Source organism: Melospiza melodia, unplaced genomic scaffold (assembly GCF_035770615.1).
Source record: "Melospiza melodia melodia isolate bMelMel2 unplaced genomic scaffold, bMelMel2.pri scaffold_37, whole genome shotgun sequence".
NCBI lineage: Eukaryota > Metazoa > Chordata > Aves > Passeriformes > Passerellidae > Melospiza > Melospiza melodia.
The window spans coordinates 5,651,987-5,668,698 of record NW_026948690.1 but is presented as its reverse complement, the minus strand read 5'-3'; the positions used below and the strand labels follow the sequence as shown (position 1 = coordinate 5,668,698).

Sequence of the window (16,712 nt, the reverse complement as noted above, 5' to 3'; positions counted from 1 at the left end):
CAATCCTGAGCTGATCACTTATAATAAAGGCATTAAAAAGGAGAAGAAGTCTCCTGGCCCTGTTTATTTCATATAAGGTGTGAATTCAGTTCACAGCACGACAGCATATGAATTACCAAGTGCCATGGCCAGCCCATAGAAGAGCACAGCTAACAGTGTTATAAATAAGAAGCTTGACTAGGCCGATACTCAAGCAGCAATCAATTTATTATTTAATATGGTAAAGTATGAGCAATACAGTGCTGGGTACAATGGGGGAAGTTTTCCCTCCAACTGCACACTGATAGTTGAGGCTTACAGGTATTTATAAGGGTACTCACCAGGTTTTTCAGCAGTTTCTATTTCCAATTTTTTTCACTCATCAGCAATTTTTATTCCACATTATTACATCACAATTTTGATTTTAATTTCTCAGGATGTATTCTCAAAAGAGGATTCCCAGATGGTGGTGGTCCAGTTTCCAAAAGAAGAAAGACGAATCCCATCTTGTGGGGTCCAGCTCCCCAGATGTGTGTCCACCTTTTAATTGCCAAGACTATAAATCTAATAACAGTGATGTCTTGCTTACCTTTGGTCTAAGCCATAAATCCTTGAGGTGATGTTCATCTTCCTTTCTCAAGCTGTTTTTCTCTGCTTCAATAAGGTGTGAGATAAGCATATTTCCTTTATATATATTCCAAAGCTATAGTTTCAAGGATACAAGTAATATTCTAAAATTATCCTTCAGAAGGTTATTATTGCAGAGCTTGTTATGGATTAAATGCAAGGAAAAAGCAACATCTTTAACACCTTAATTCCAATGCTCCTAAATCAACCAGGGTTAATTGCAAACAAAAGATAGGTTCAAAGGCCTTTTTCCATGCTTTATTTTCCTCAGTTATTATTAGAATTCACAGCTCTCCCATTGTCGGGGTCCACAAATTTTGCATTCACAAATACACACGTCACTTGTTTGTACCTGACACGAAACACAGCTTTGCATCTCACACCAGGGACCCCACCAGGCCCCATCGGCTGCCGGGCAGGGCAGGGGAGGCTGTGGGGCCGAGGCCGGGCCGGGCCATGGCTGCAGTTGGCAACAACTGGGCACTGCTGAGCCCTGCCCTGCTGCCAGCCCAGCCCCAGCCAGGATCTGCCAGGCCCCAGAAGCAGCCCCGGGCCAGGCCGGCTTGGCCAAGATTCTGCCACTGTTGGGGTTCACCGGTAAGCCCCGGGCAGGGGGAGGAGAAGCCATCGGCCCTGGCCATGCTGCTGCTGTGCTCTGGCCTGGCTGCTGAGATCCTGGCCCTCCCCCAGCGTGGCCCATCCTGACACAGCCCCAGCGCAGCTGCTGCAGAAACCTCCATCGTAAAACAGCTCCAGCTGCAAGCACTGAGCCCGGCCGGGGTCACGGAACCAGCTACAGGCCCTGGGTGAGATACGAACTCTTTCAGTGCTTCCATCCTCCCTCGAGTGAGAGAAAAGGACAAAGTGCAGGCTCATAGAGGAGCAATATGAAGACACCAAGGTCATTGAAGACGAAGTTGCGTCCCAGATAGGAGGGATGAGGAGATGTCCTGATCTTGGGGCTGAAATCCTCTTGTAAAGCTATGGAGAAGGATGTAATTGATACATCAGACTCTCTTTTCCCCTATAACGCACTAAAAGGTATGAGGAAATGTTCAGGCTTGTTCAGCAAAGGCTTGTTCAGCAAAGCTTGTTCAGCAAAGGCTTGTTCAGCAAAGCCTTCTATGGCAGCAGCTCTCTGGCCACAGAGAGAAACACAACTTTCCAGGCATTATTTTGGAAAAGCCTTTGGAGAAGATAAGAATAAAAGAAAAAATTCTTAGCTTAACTTGCTGCACTTGGTATTTTAAACAAGTTGAATGTGTTATGGAGATTTGTTTACCAAAGGGTGGGCTCTTATTTAGCCAATGGTGATGATGTTTGGATTGGAGGACCATTTAAGTCCACATGTATCAAACTGGGGTATAAAAGTATGGGTTTCTTAATAAAGATTATGGATCAGCCTTCTGTGAATCATTGAGTCAATGTCTATTATTACCTGGCCAGGAGGCCTTAATGTGACAGGCCTCTATGCTAAAGTAAGCAAATGTTGAAGTAGCTGTGATCGCATGAGAAGTTTGGACAGAGAAAGAGAGAAGAGTGTTGAGACCCTGTGCCCTCATGAAGAGAAGAAGATCTCTGTATTCAGAGATGAAGATAATTTCAGAAATAGATGAAGAGGACCTTTGCTCTTCAACAGCTCATCTTTAAACTAATACCCCATAAGCAGACATGGCCTATGAACACAGCTGTGGGAAAAGTTGTGGAAAAAATAGGAGGGACTTCACAATTGCAGATTTGCCGGGCAGCTGCTATTCACTGAAATTGAGAGCAATGAGAGAATTATTTTCTTATGGAGAAGTCTCCATAGAGGGAAAGACTCCTCTACCCAACAGAACTGAAGAAAGGCTCTTATAGAAGTGGTAAACTGACTGAAACCTTTAGGTTTTGTCTCATTACATTGTCAGTAACAAAGAAAAGGTTTTAGAGAGAGGAGAAGTATTCTAAAAGTTTTGTTCTGATTCTTATTTCTCTTTCTTTGAGTTACTATTAATAATCTTTTCTTTATACCCTTTTAAAGTTTTGAGCCCACTTTGCCTTTCTCATAATTCTATCTCACAGCAGAAAATAAGTAAGAATATTCTAGTGAGTGCACAGGTAATTAGCCAGCACTGAATCCACCAGACTAATTGATACATTGGCTAAGAAATCTCATATTGGTGAACTAAAACCACTACAGAGAACTTCCTGATGAACTGCATGAGAGCAGAGGGAAATCAAGGAAAAGCCATGGTTTGTCAGGACTTGTTTGATCCTAATGAGCCCTGTGGTGCATTTGGAGGTGAGCCCTGGAACCTCAGGGCATGAGAGGAGATTGCACAAACCTTTCCAGATGTCAAAGTCAGAGGAAACACTCAAAGTGTCTCAAAGCATGAATGGGTCCCACTGAGGTCCATCCCCAATGCAGGCTCCTCCTGGACTCCTTGGAGGAGTGAATTGGAGGCCAGGATGGCACTAAATGCTCTCATTTTCTCAGATTCAGTGTGGAAAGGAAATTCCAAAGTACCTTAAAAACCTTGAGTATTTCAAATCATTGATGAGGCCCACTGAATGTCAGTACAGAGTTCTCAAGGGACTCATTAAAGCAGAAAACTGTGGCCATGATTGCAGAAACTTCTCATTGAGTTTGTATTAAGAGTGAAACACCAAGTACCTTAAAATACCTGAAGTACCTTGAGGCAATAATGAGCCCACTGAGTGTTGTTACTGACAAAGGCTCTCAGGGGACTCATTAAAGCAGATAATTGGAGGCCAGGTTTACAATAAACCTCTCAGAGACTCCAAGGCAAAAGCCAAATCTTAAGTCCTTTGAAAAACTCTGTGACCATTAAGGAGCCCCTAGGGCCATTTCTGACCAAGACTGCCCAGGGAATCCTTCCAGCAGATCCTTGAGGCCACTGGGATGTGGGCTAGGGGGGGATGCTGATGGCAGGACAAGTGGCTGACAGTGCCCAGCCTGCCTGGGGCTGTGCCAGGAGGCTCCAGAGCCTCAGGACAAGGTGTCTCCTCCCAGCCCTTGGTGGCACAGACCCTGCTGCTGTGCCCCAGGGCACCAAGACTTGGCTTCTCTTTGTCCCCACCTGTCATCACTGCCTCCAGTTCTCTGCTCTGCCTGGGGTCTGGGGACACATTCTCTGTCGTCTCACTCAGTGAGACCCATTAAAACTTCAAGAAACTTTGGAGTTGGATTCTGACTTGGAGTTCTGGAGAGGTTTATTCTGCTCCTTCTCAGGGACTGATATTCAGGGCCTGAGCACAAAGCCCCAGAGGCTCATTAAAATCCTTGTGCTGTGTCTGTGCTGCTGAGCTGGGCTGGGCTCCTGGCACAGAGGCAGCTCCTGTAGAGCTGCAGAACCAAGCAGAGCTTCAAAAGTACATTTCTCTTGATGAGCAGCTCTTCTGCCAGCCCAGCTAGGCTGGGGCACTGCCTGCAGCCACCCTGGGCACAGCACAGAGGCACAGAGAGCTTCAATCAGTCAGGGCTGGGAAGGTGCTGCAAAGTGCCTGGAGCAGAATCATTGCCAGCCCTTGGCACAGGAACCTCTGGCTGCAGGACAATGCAGCTGCAGCTCCTGGAGCCATCTCCTAAAGCTGGAACATCCCACTGCCTACAGACTCTGTGAGTACAACTCTTGAGTATTTCTGGTGCAGGGGAGGTGAAATGCTCATGAAGCTCTGACATGCTTAGGGGTTCAGATCAGTCATAGAATATTTCCAAGTCAAGGATTTTGATAAAAATGAGGAAACTTTCTAAGACTATGTAGACAGTTTCCTACTATTGCTGAATGAAAGGTAATGGGGATGAATATTAAAGGTTGATTATGAGGTATTTAATATGAATTTTGACAAGTGCCTGAGACATCTAAACTGTTACTTTTTGTGATCAATAGGTTCACAGGAGATCCCTAATGTGCTTTCAGCCACTGTGCCCAAGGACAGCAGCAGCATCACCTTTGCTCTTAACCTTCAGGCTCAGTCTGAGCTGTCCTTTCTCCAAGCTGCAAACAGAACCTGCCTCCCGCCAGTGCCCTGCAAACAGGCAGGGTTCAGTCAGGCCAAGGAGTGGGCACAGAGATTTGGGGTCTGTGGGCAGGGGGAGATCAGGAACAGGGAAACACCTCCAGTAGGGAAATCTCCAGGAAGCAGAGAGAAAATCAGGCAATGAGAGAAAACAAAACCCAGCAATGCTGTGGCAGGGAGAGTTTAGAGATGCCCACAGGATCCCCTGCAGTGCAGCCCCTCCCTCTGAACAAGCCCCCTCCCTCCTGTGCCCCAGCCCAGCCTGTGCCCTCAGGGCCAGGGCTCCAAGGCGTGCAGCCCCTCCTGTGCAGGCAGAGCTGCAGCAGAGCCGTGGGGCAGCTCTGCAGCCCTGGGCCCAGTTCCCTCTGCAGAGCACAGGACTGGGAGCAGCTGCCCAGCCCTGGGGGCTCTGGCAGGGGGCACAGCTGGCTCAGGGTGACGCTGTCCCCAGTGCCCGGCTCTGGGCAATGCTGTCAGTGCAGCCAGGGAAGGAGCTGCATCTCCCTTCATCCAATGCCATCATAAGGACACTTGGAAGACTCTCTGAGATTTCAGTCCAGGCTGGGAGCTTAACTCCAGGGTGTAAACCTGTCCTAGAGCATCTCTGAGTTATAAGATTGATGGGGAAAGACAGAGATGTTGTGACACTGAAAATGTTGCTGGGTTGGTGCAATCAGCAATGTGAGTCCTTGGCTACAAATGTGGAGCTGGGCTGTGGTGCAGTACCTGGGGGTTTTTTAGGGGAAGTATGGGAAGGTGATCACCATCCACCTGAGAGAGGTTAAAGCTCACAGAAAATCTGAACAGATCAGAATGCCAGACCACGTCCCCTCATTCTCCTCCCATCACTTTGCCTCACAGAACTTGCTATCCTGCCTGAATGCAAAAAGAATGTTGAGGGTTTCTGGTATCCAAGAATACCAGGAGAGACGTGGGAGGAGCTCAAAAAGGAAATCTGAGAAACCTTAAACACAGAAGCATGTCAGTCTGTGTTAAAGAGGAGGATGAATGGAAAATGGCTTTGATTTCAGTCGCAGGTATCCCCTCTAACTCTTGAATGTCCCTTTATCCATGAACAGGTCCCCATGTGCAGCTCCAGCAAATGTCCAACTGCAGCTCCATCAGGCACTTCCTCCTGCTGGCATTGGCAGACACGCGGCAGCTGCAGCTCCTGCACTTCTGCCTCTTGCTGGGCATCTCCCTGGCTGCCCTCCTGGGCAACGGCCTCATCATCAGCGCCGTAGCCTGCAGCCACCACCTGCACACGCCCATGTTCTTCTTCCTGCTCAACCTGACCCTCAGTGACCTGGGCTCCATCTGCACCACTGTCCCCAAAGCCATGCACAATTCCCTCTGGGACACCAGGAACATCTCCTACTATGGATGTGCTGCCCAGCTCTTTTTCTTTATGTTCTTCATCTCAGCAGAGTATTTCCTCCTGACCGTCATGTGCTACGACCGCTACGTGTCCATCTGCAAACCCCCGCACTATGGGACCCTCCTGGGCAGCAGAGCTTGTGCCCACATGGCAGCAGCTGCCTGGGCCAATGCCTTTCTCTATGCTCTGCTGTATACAGCCAATACATTTTCCCTGCCCCTGTGCCATGGCAATGCCCTGGGCCAGTTCTTCTGTGAAATTCCCCAGATCCTCAAGCTCTCCTGTTCCTCCTATCTCAGGGAACAGGGGGGTCTTGCTTTTAGTGGCTGTTTAGGAGTTGGATGTTTTGTATCCATTGTTTCCTCCTATGTGCAGATCTTCAGGGCTGTGCTGAGGATCCCCACTGAGCAGGGACGGCACAAAGCCTTTTCCACCTGCCTCCCTCACCTGGCCGTGGTCTCTCTGTTTGTCAGCACTGGCATATTTGCTCACCTGAAGCCTCCCTCCATGTCCTCCTCATCCCTGGATCTGGCCCTGTCAGTTCTGTACTCGGTGTTGCCTCCAGCCCTGAACCCCCTCATCTACAGCCTGAGGAACCAGGAGCTCAAGGCTGCAGTGTGGAGACTGGTGACTGGATGCTTTCAGAAACATTAAACTGAAAGCTAATTTTCTGGAAAAAACTTGTAATAAAAGTTATCTGCGATATTTCTTGTTGGTTTCATTCTGAAAATTCTAGTTCTTTGTTTTACTTTTTCATTATCAACCACAAAGAAATGTAATTGTGCCATTTCTCATTTGTGTCTCTCCACCTTCCCTGTGGCCACAGACTGTGTCAATGAGGGGTTGTGCTCTCAGTGGCATTAAAGAACATAAAGGATTTTCCAGCAGTTTTCTGCAGAGATGCCCTTTTGTTGCCTTCTCTGGAGCTGCAGCAGCAATGTCTGTGTGCAGAGCTGGGGGCAGATAAGGGCTGCCACAGCAGCTGTGCCCAGCAGCAGCAGCACTTGGTGTTGCCAGTGCTGCTGCCGTGGCCCTGCCCCGCTGCCCTGGTGGCCCTGGTGTTGCTGCAGAGCCTGAGTGCTCTCGGGGCCAGGCACAGCCCTGGGGGTGGCAGTGCCGGGGCTGCAGCAGGGACAGGCCATGGGCACTGCTGGGGCAGCACTGACGGCCCAGGCCAGGGCCTGGGGGCTCCAGGCTCCATGCCCAGGCTCTCTCAAGAACATGGCCAGGCCAATGCTCAGCACAGAAAAGCCCCATGAACAGCCCCAGGCCTGCCGTGGGCAGGCTGGGGGCAAACAGCATGGCTGGGGCTCTGCAAGGGCCCTGGGGCAGACGGGAAGGAGCAGCAGAGCAGGGGCTGATCCATCCCCAGTGTGCTAGACAGCCCAGGGCAGCGTCCCAGAGCGTCCTGATGGAGCTGCCAACAACATCCCCCCTCTGCATACCTGGCCTGTCCCCCAGCTCACATAGGTGCCCCATCCTTGCAGGCACAGACACGGCAGCACTGGCTCAGCAGCTCCTGTTTGCATTGCACAGAGCAGGGGGAGCACCCTCATGCTGTTGCTGTGGGGACATGAACCTGAGGGAGCACAAATGCCATCAGCCCCTGGGGCCAGCAAGGGCTGGGGGACACCAGGGAAACCACACAGCTTTGTGCTGATCTCTGCATTCAGCCAGAAAGTTTGTTCCCATCAGCTGGGAGTTTCCTATCCCACTGCAGACGCTGTTCCTCAGAGCCAGGACTGCCTGGCAGCCACCCCCAAACTGCCCCGAGCATTTCCTTTTCTTCACCTTTGCTTTCTTTACTCTTCCTGCTACAAATTTCTTCCTATTGTCCACCCCTGTTCCCTCCCCCGCAAAGAGCCCCTCTCTGTTTGCCCTTTCCTCTCTGGCCCCACTCCCCATTGCAGTTCCTGACTTGGCACCATGGGAATGTCCCTGGGGCAGCAGGATCATCCTACAAGTGCTGCAGGAATTGTCTGCAGGCTCCTGCAGTGCCTGGTGCTGCTCCCTTGCCAGAGGCACCCCAGGCCAGGGGGGCACATCTGGGCTGCTGTGTCTGGCTCTGGGGCTCCCTGTTCTGGGCAGTGAGGAGGAGCTGCAGAGGCTCTGCAGGACTGACAGGATGGGCTTTGTGGCTGGCAGGAGAAGCTGAGGGACCTGGGCTGCTGGAGCTTCTGAAAAGGAGGCCCAGGGCTCCTACTGCAACTGCTCCAAGGGTGGATTCAGAGAATTCCAGAACCAGCAAGTTTGGAAACGACCTTGGAGATCATCATGTCCAACCTGTGCCCTGATACTTCCTTGTCTCCTCTGAGCCTCCTCTTCTCCAGGATAAACAACCCCAGCTCTCTCAGCCACTCCTCACAGGACTTGTGCTCCAGACCCATCCCCAGCCTTGTTGCCCTTCTCTGGACATGCTCCAGCCCCTCCATGTCCTTCCTAAATTGGGGGCCCCAGAACTGGACACAGCACTCCAGGTGTTGCCCAACCAGCGCTGAGCACAGGGGAAGAATCCCTGCCCTGCTCCTGCTGGCCGCACCATTTCTGATCCAGGCCAGGAACCATTGGCCTTCTTGGCCGCCTGGGCACACTGCTGGCTCCTCTCCAGCCTGCTGTCCATCAGTCCCTGCAGGTCCCTTTCTGCCTGGCTGCTGTCCAGCCACTCTCTCCCCAGCCTGTAGTGCTGTAGTGGTTGTTGTGGCCAAAGAGCAGGACCCAGCACTTGGACTTGTTAAACCTCAGCTTTTTGGATTTGGTCCCTGGGTCCAGCCTGTCCAGGCCCTGTGCAGAGCCCTCCAACCCTCCAGCAGATCTACACTATCAGACAATTAGGTGTCACCACGGTTCCATGAGGCTTCTCAGTGTCACAATGTCCCTTTGGTTCCATGGGACCCTTGATGTCACAAAGTCCCCTGGATCATTGGGCCACTGCAGTGTCACAATGTCTCTTGGTCCCCCAAGGCCCTGCATTGTTACATTGGACCCTTGGTTCCATGACGTCTGGCAGTGTAGCAATGTCAATGTGATATTTTCTGAAAATTCCCTTCGCCAGGATTTCTTCTCCTGGGAAGATGAGAAGCCTCAACTTCTTTGTGCTTTGCTTCTCTGCAATGTGGTCTGGAGATTGTTTATCCAAACATGTGAATTGTTTTAACCTAATGACCAATCACCATCAGCTGTATTGGACTCTGAGGAGTCAGTAGTGAGTTTTCATTATCATTCTTGTTAAGCCTTCTGTCTGTATTCTTCTTTTTCTAAAGTATATTTTTTGAACAGGATAATGTAATATAATATAATATAATATAATATAATATAATATAATATAATATAATATAATATAATATAATATAATATAATATAATATAATATAATATAATATAATATAATATAATATAATATAATATAATATAATATAATATAATATAATATAATATAATATAATATAAATCAGCTTTCTGAGAACATGCAGTCAGATTCTTATCTCTCACCTCGTCCTGAGCACCTCACAAACACCACATAGCAATGCTCTTTTTGGTTCCACAGTGTCACAATGGCCCCTTGGCTCTGAGCTGCCATGTCATACACAGTGTCATCATGGTCCATTTAGTGCCACCAGGCCCCCAGTGTCACAATGGCCTCTTGCTTACCCAGGGCCCTGCAGTATCACAATCATCAGAGAATCAACCAGGCTGGAAAAGACCTTGGAGAGCATCAAGTCCAACCTGGGACCCAACACTACCTTGTCAGCCAGACCATGGCGGTGAGCGCCACATCCAGTCTGTCCTTAAACACTTTCAGGGCTAGTGACTCACCCATCTCCCTGGGCAGCCTGTGACTTTACATTGTGCTGCCCAACCAATGCCAAGAAGAGAGGGAAGATCACTGTCCTGGTCCTCCCGGCCACACCGTTCCTGATCCATAGGAGTGCCAGGGGTTGGATAAGGGAAATGGTGGGGAGAGGGTGAGGGCCAAGTGTTATTGATTGTAAGCCATGAAGAATCTTGATTTTCATATCTATTCAGACTGCATTAGAAGGTGCTAGAGATTAATACCAACTGGACATAGCTGATACCAATTTATATTCAGGAAATGAACACTAAACAGGAAAAAACCAGTTCTCTCTGCATTTTTTTCAACATAGTATAGTATTCACTTTGAACACACTTCTGAAATCTATCTAATTAACCAAAGAAGAATTGAAAACTTAAATTGTTCCCAGGGGCTTTTCTTTTGCAAGAGTTTTGCATAAATATTTAGGAGCCTTTGTCACTAAATTCCTGAACTGAAGAGCTCAAGAAAGAAGAGGCTTCTAGAGGAGTAAAATTCCTCAGCAAACTCCAATTGGCTGAGGATCCATCCCCATCAGAGCAGCAATGAACAGAAATGGGTACAGCTTTGTGGCTGCCCCAGCTTTGGCATGGGCCCTGGGCCTGGAGCAGGAACAGCTCTTGAGGGTCCCAAGGCCGCAGCACTTGTGCTGCCTTGGGAAGATGGGATGGCAGCAGGGGCTGCAGAACTCTCAGCACCTCAGCCCGAGGGGAGCAGGGCAGCCAGGGAGCCTCCTTTGGCCTTGGCCCAGCACCTTCCCCCATGGCTGGGGCTGAGTCCTGTGGCAGCTGCAGCTGCTGCTGTGCCCTTGCCAGGGGCTCAGGCCGTGAGCACAGCTGTGGGGCCAGAGCTGGCTTGGCTGGGCTGGGGAGCGGCCCTTGGTGCTGCCCAGAGCTCAGGGCAGCTGGCAGAACTTGCAGGGAGCTGGGCTGGGCTCCGAGAGCCTGGCCCAGAAACCATCAGTGTCCATCTCAGCCTGGCTGAACGTGCAGGGGCAGGACTCAGGCCAGGCCTTGTGGGGCAGGGCCAGCGCCTGTGCAAGGCATTTCAAACAGGCAAGTGGCCCAGAGAGGAGGCTGCTCTGTTCCCTTTGGTGCATGGACAGAGCAGGGAGGGGGCCCAGGACATTTGTCAGCACCAGCCTCTGTGCCCAGCCCTTGGCAGCCCTGGCTGCTGAGCTCAGCTTTGGCCTGGGCTGAGTTTGGCTGTGGCCCAGCTCCATCCTCCTGCGGGGCTCAGGGCCTGTTCCCAGCCATGGCCAGCCCTGGCTGCCTCTCTGCTGGCCCAGAGGCTGGCACAGCCCAGGGCAGGGCTGTCTGTGCAGCCCCACAGATGCCCCAGGCTCTGCAGGAGCTGGCAGAGGCTGCCCCGCAGAGAGGCCATGGGGCACAGAGCCCCAAGGCTGCTGTGGGCACCACGGCACAGGGGCCATTCCAAGCCGCAATGCTCCTGGCCTGGGCTGGGCCTGCACAGGGGCTGGGCCACCATGGCTGGGCCTGCACAGGGCCACAAAGGGGCCACGCAGCCACTGCCAGGGCTGACAGCAAAGCCAGGCACACACAAGCAATTGCTGAGCATGGCCTGCGCTGGCCAGGCCTGACTGTGCCAAAGGCAGAGCTCAGCTGCTCTTGGGGGCTGCAGGAACAGTCCAGAGCCCAAAGAGCCTCCATGGCTGTGCTGGAGACCAAGGCTGCAGGAGGGAAATACAGGGCTGCTGTGGGATGGGGAGGGCATTGCAGTCCAGCACACACCTCAGCTCTCTGATGATCCCGGCACCATGCTGGGCCCTGTTTCAGACTGGAGCAGAGATGATGTTGATGGGACAGCAGCCCTGTGAGACTGTCAGGATGGATGGGACAGGATGGGATGGGACGGAGCCCTGCAGGGCTGTTTTTGTTTTGTTACGGTTTAGATCTCATCTATTGCATCTGAAAGGTGAAATCTTATCTTAAGTTTAAAAGCCAAGTTTTAAAATTGATATATATGTGAAGATTTTGCCAGAAATTAGCTCATGAAAAAGATAGAGCAAAATCAAATTATATGGTAGTTTGGATGGATTTTAATTGCTTCTTGTCATGCAGATTTGCCTCTTGAACAACCAAAACCAAATATTTGGTTGACCTTAGCTAAGGCAGCAGGCTTGGATACCACATGTTTGTCTCATTCGGAACCAGAAAAGCATTTCTCAACCTGTCTGGTTGGTGTGCCCATAAAAGATTTGCCTTTGATCAAAAAGCAATCCAATGGTGAGCCTGGTGAAATTGACAATGGGAACAATCCTGCATTGAATTTGAACGTTTGGGCCAAAGAACTTTCCAAAGCAGTACCCGAACCCCAAGAATTAGAAATCCTTCGTTCTTTAACAATAGATTTTTGCCTTACATTTATAGCTAATGATTAGGGAGAGCATGATCCTCCAAAGTACATTGTTACTCCCCATTATTTTGCACACAGAAACTTAAGTTTTTGGTGTAATTATTCAAAAAGTTGGGATGTGCTTTCTGAGGCTGACCAATACCCACCACAATTGCCCAAGGGATATTGTTCATTTGTGGAGATTGGGCTTGGCAAGGCAATCCATCACACCTTGAGGGTGGCCCATGTAGCATTGGAATGCTCACTGTGATAGCACCTAGTGCCAAGGCAGTCATTAAGAAGAAACTAAGGGGAACAAGATCTGCTCGTCATTATGATGAAAACTGTAAGAGTGATTTCATGCCTTGGAAGGCTGCAAAAAGAGTTTCAGCAGGTTTGTTTTTACCCCAATTGGCTTCAGCAATGGCATTGAAACAATAAGATCAGGTTGGATGTTGGCTGAGTAAACAAACTAATGCCACATCCACTGCAATCAGTGATATGTTGACTGATGTTAATAGTGTTGTCAGACCTGCTACCCTTCAAAAGAGCAGCGATTGATTTTCTTTTACTGGTACATGGGCATGGTTGTGAGGAATTTTAAGGATTATGTTGTACGAACTTGTCAGATCATTCTGAATCTATCCACAAAAGCATACAAAAGCTGAAAGATTTGACAGCTCCAATTAAAGAAGATGGCGGGTCATGGTTAGATGATCTGTTCCAAGAATGGAGCTTTGCACCTTGGCTAAGGGTACTTTGTAGAATAGGTCTCTATATGTATTGGGGGTTTTGGTAGTGATACTAGTAGTCACACCTTGCATACTTTGGTGTGTGCGACAAATGATGGACAAAACTATCAAAGAAAATTTTATCACACAAGAGAGAGAGAGGTAGGAAATGGATTCACGAGAGTTCTCGAATTCTCACAGAGATGGTCGATGAAGGTATGGACATGGAGGAATGTTTCAAATTAAGACCTGTGAATTGACAAGACATTCTCGAACAATGACTTGTAACTATTGTCAGGCATAATTTATGCCCTTTGAACTGACTGGACTTCCACAGCATTAAAATTGCTGTGTTGTAATATAGCAATGCTTAGTGCAAGCGAGAAAATGCTTTAAATAGGTAATAAGCAGAAATATTATAGTAAGGCTACGAAACACAAGTAATAAACTACATAATTGTGAAGGTTTCTTTTTAGGTGAACAGGAGGGGTAATTGGGGGAATCCATAAAATTAGAGGGTTTTGGGGAAAGCTGCAAAAGGAAGGCCCCAGAGGCAGCAGAACTGTGATTAGAGCTAAGCAGAAGTCATGAGATAGGTCAGCAGAAAAATTATTTAAACTGTACAAAATCAAGGACAAATAGAACACTGATCTGTGTATTAACTCTTGTCTAAAATAACTCTCTAAAAAGCAAGGGTAGAAGCTCTTTCCCTACCTGATGGGATGCGGGCTGGCAACTGCTGCTCTGAAGATGTGCAGCTGCTCCTCTCTGGAGAGGTCATGGAAGGGTTGTGATGGTCTACGGGAACCAGAGGAACAATGAGCTCAAGCTGGCATTTAAGTTTCATGGGAACAAGCAGAATGAAAAGCTCACAGTGGAGATGAAATTTGCCTGTGCCTGGCTCCTCCGATGAAACCCCAAGAAGTCCAGATGAAGCAAACACCTTCTCCCAAGAAGCTAGGAAAACCTCAGAATCCTGAGCACCTGCACTTAGCCTGGAAAGGCCTGGAGGCAGCTCTAAATGCTCAGGTGAGGCAGCACTGAGGTCCTGGTATGAAAGCGCGGTGTAGCAGTGAGGGAAGGAAAAGGGAAGCAAAGGGAAGGCTGGGTCACTATTGGTTTTTGGGTGTGTTTCCCTTAGCAGGAACTCTACTTCTGTCATGGAAAACAAAAGCTCCCTGAATTGTTAAAACTGAAAATCAGGGACAAAGACTCTCTAACTAGTCAAAGTTACAAAGTGGTATGTTCATTACGCCGGCGGCCGGCACAGGGGTGGGTCATTCCCGAAATGCGTGACCGCTGGCCGGGCTCGGCTCGGCATGGCACAGCGCATCAGGATCCAGCAGGACAGGGAAGGGCAAGGCAGGCAGGGAAGGGCAGGGCAGGGCACTGGGAGCAGTGACAGGCTCTGTTCCCACGCTGCATCCCATGCCTGGGTCACCATCGAGGACAGAGAGGAAGGACATTGCTCTGTCTTGGCTGGGGAAAGGATGAAAAGGGGGAGTTAGAAAACATTCATTGGGACTCCTTTTCAGCAGACTAGCTGGTTTTATCTCACCATGTCTGCCTGTCTTTGGCAGATATACAGATATCAACTTCAGTGAAAAAAATTACTTCATTGCAACCCTCTGCAACAACTCATTGTACACAAATATTGAAGTTACTGAATTGAAGTTTAAAAAATTTATTACATATTACTACAACCGTACAGCCCATATACAAATACAGAAACATCAATATCCCTCTCTAAAGAATCTCAGATCCAGAACTAAATAAATAGAAATTTAGAACTATACAACTCCATACATAATAAATAGAAGTAAATACATATATAGATATAACAATATAGATGTAAACACACATTACATATTTCATGACATATAACATGACAATATAATACAAACATAACAAACCTGTCTATAAATACACAAATATCAATGGACCAATCAAAAAATCCATACATCCCCAGCAATAGAAATGCACAGCTACAGAGCTGTCTGTGCTCAATTGGGGGGACCCAAAATGTCCCCAGATGTCCCCAAATGGCTCCAGAATGTCCCAAATGGCCCAAAATCACCCCAAAATGGCCTCAAAATGTCCCTAAATGGCCACAAAGGGTCCCCGGGGGGTCCTGAGGTATCTCCAAGGTGTCCCCATGATGCTCCATTGAGGTTCCCAAAATGTCCCCAAGATGTCCCCAGAGTGCTCTCAGGGTGTCCCCACAGTGTCCTTCAGGTGTCCCCAGGGTGTCCCTGCGATGGCCCCTGAGATGTCGCCAAATTGTCCCCAGCTTCACTCCCATATCTCCCTCAAATGTCCCCAAAGTGTCCCCAAGGTGTCCCCAGGGTGTCCCCAAAGTACTCTCAGGGTGTCCCTATGATGGTGACCCTGAAGTGTCCCCAGGGTGTCTCCCAGGGGTCCCCACGGGGCATCCTGAGGTGTCCCCAAAGTGTCCCCAGGGGAGTTCTGACAGTGTCCCCCTGGGGTTCTCAGAACATCCCCAAGGTCTCCTCAAGGTGTCCCCAAAGTGTCCCCAGAGTGGTGGCTCTGAAGTGTCCCCAAAAGTGTCCCCAAGGTGGCCTTAGGCTGTCCCCAAAGTGTCCCCAGGGGCCTCCTGAAGTGTCCCCTTGGTGTCCCCACAACAGCTCCCAAAGTGACCCCAGGGTCTGGGGTTCCCAGAATGTCCCCACAATGTCCCCAAAGTGTCCCTGAAATGACCCCAGGGAGTTCCTGAGGTGTCCCCAAGGTATCTCAGGGATGTCCCCAGGGTCACCCCAAAGTGTCCCTGAAGTGGCTCCAAAGTGTCCAGAAAGTGCTCTCTGGGTGTCCCCAGGATGTCCCTAAAGTGTTCTTGAAATGACCCCAGGGTGTCCCCAAAGTGTCCCCAAGGTGTTCCTGAGCTGGGGGTTCCTAAAATGTCCCCAAAGTGCTCTCAGGGTGTCCTCAAAATGTCCCCAAGGTGTCCCTCAAGTCTCCCCAAAGTGACCCCAGGATGTCCCCAAAGTGTCCCCAAGGTGTCTCAGGGATGTCCCCAGGGTCACCCCAAGATGTCTCCAAGGTGTCCCCAAAGTGTCCCCAAGATGTCCCCAAGGTGTCCCCAAAGTGTCCCCAAGGTGTCCCTAAGATGTCCCCAAAGTGTCCCCAAGATGTCCCCAAGGTGTCCCCAAGGTGTCCCAAGAGTGTCCCCAAAGTGTCCCCAAGGTGTCCTTAGGATGTCCCCAAAGTGTCCCCAAGATGTCCCCAAGGTGTCCCCAAAGTGTCCCCAAGCTGCTCTCAGGGTGTCCCCAGGATGTCCCCAAAGTGTTCCCAGGGGGGTACCAAAGTGACCCCACTATGGCCGCCATGATGTCCCCAAGGTGTCCCCAGGGTCACTCCCAGATGTCCCCAGGGTGCTCTCAGGGTGTCCCTGAGGTGTCCCTGAAATGACCCCAGGAGTTCCTGAGGTGTCCCCAAGGTAGCCCCAGGGTCACCCCAAAGTGTCCCCAAGGTGTCCCCAAAGTGCCCCAAGGTGTCCCTGAGTTGTCCCCAGGGTGGCCCCGCCTCATCCACATCAAGGGACACCAGCAGGGGGTGCCCCAGTGCTCCCAGTGCATCCCAGTACAAACCAGTGCATCCCAGTGCTCCCAGTTCAATCCCTGTCCATCCCAGTGCATCCCAATTCAATCCCAGTGCATCCCAGTTCAATCCCTATCCATCCCAGTGCATCCCAGTTCCATCCCTGTCCATCCCAGTGCTCCCAGTTCAATCCCAGTTCCATTTCAGCTCCCAGTTGATCCCAGTGCTCCCAGTACATC

At 49.9% G+C, this 16,712-nt stretch overlaps 1 protein-coding gene across 1 annotated transcript; it reads left to right on the top strand.

The window, feature by feature from the left end:
• Positions 1-5,728: 5,728 nt before the first annotated feature.
• On the top strand, positions 5,729-6,625 carry LOC134434482 (olfactory receptor 14I1-like; the record flags this gene model as incomplete). Its single annotated transcript, XM_063183135.1, has 1 exon — positions 5,729-6,625. A coding segment is annotated over exon 1 (897 nt), but the record flags the coding sequence as incomplete, so codon positions are not given.
• Between the last annotated feature and the right edge of the window lie 10,087 nt (positions 6,626-16,712).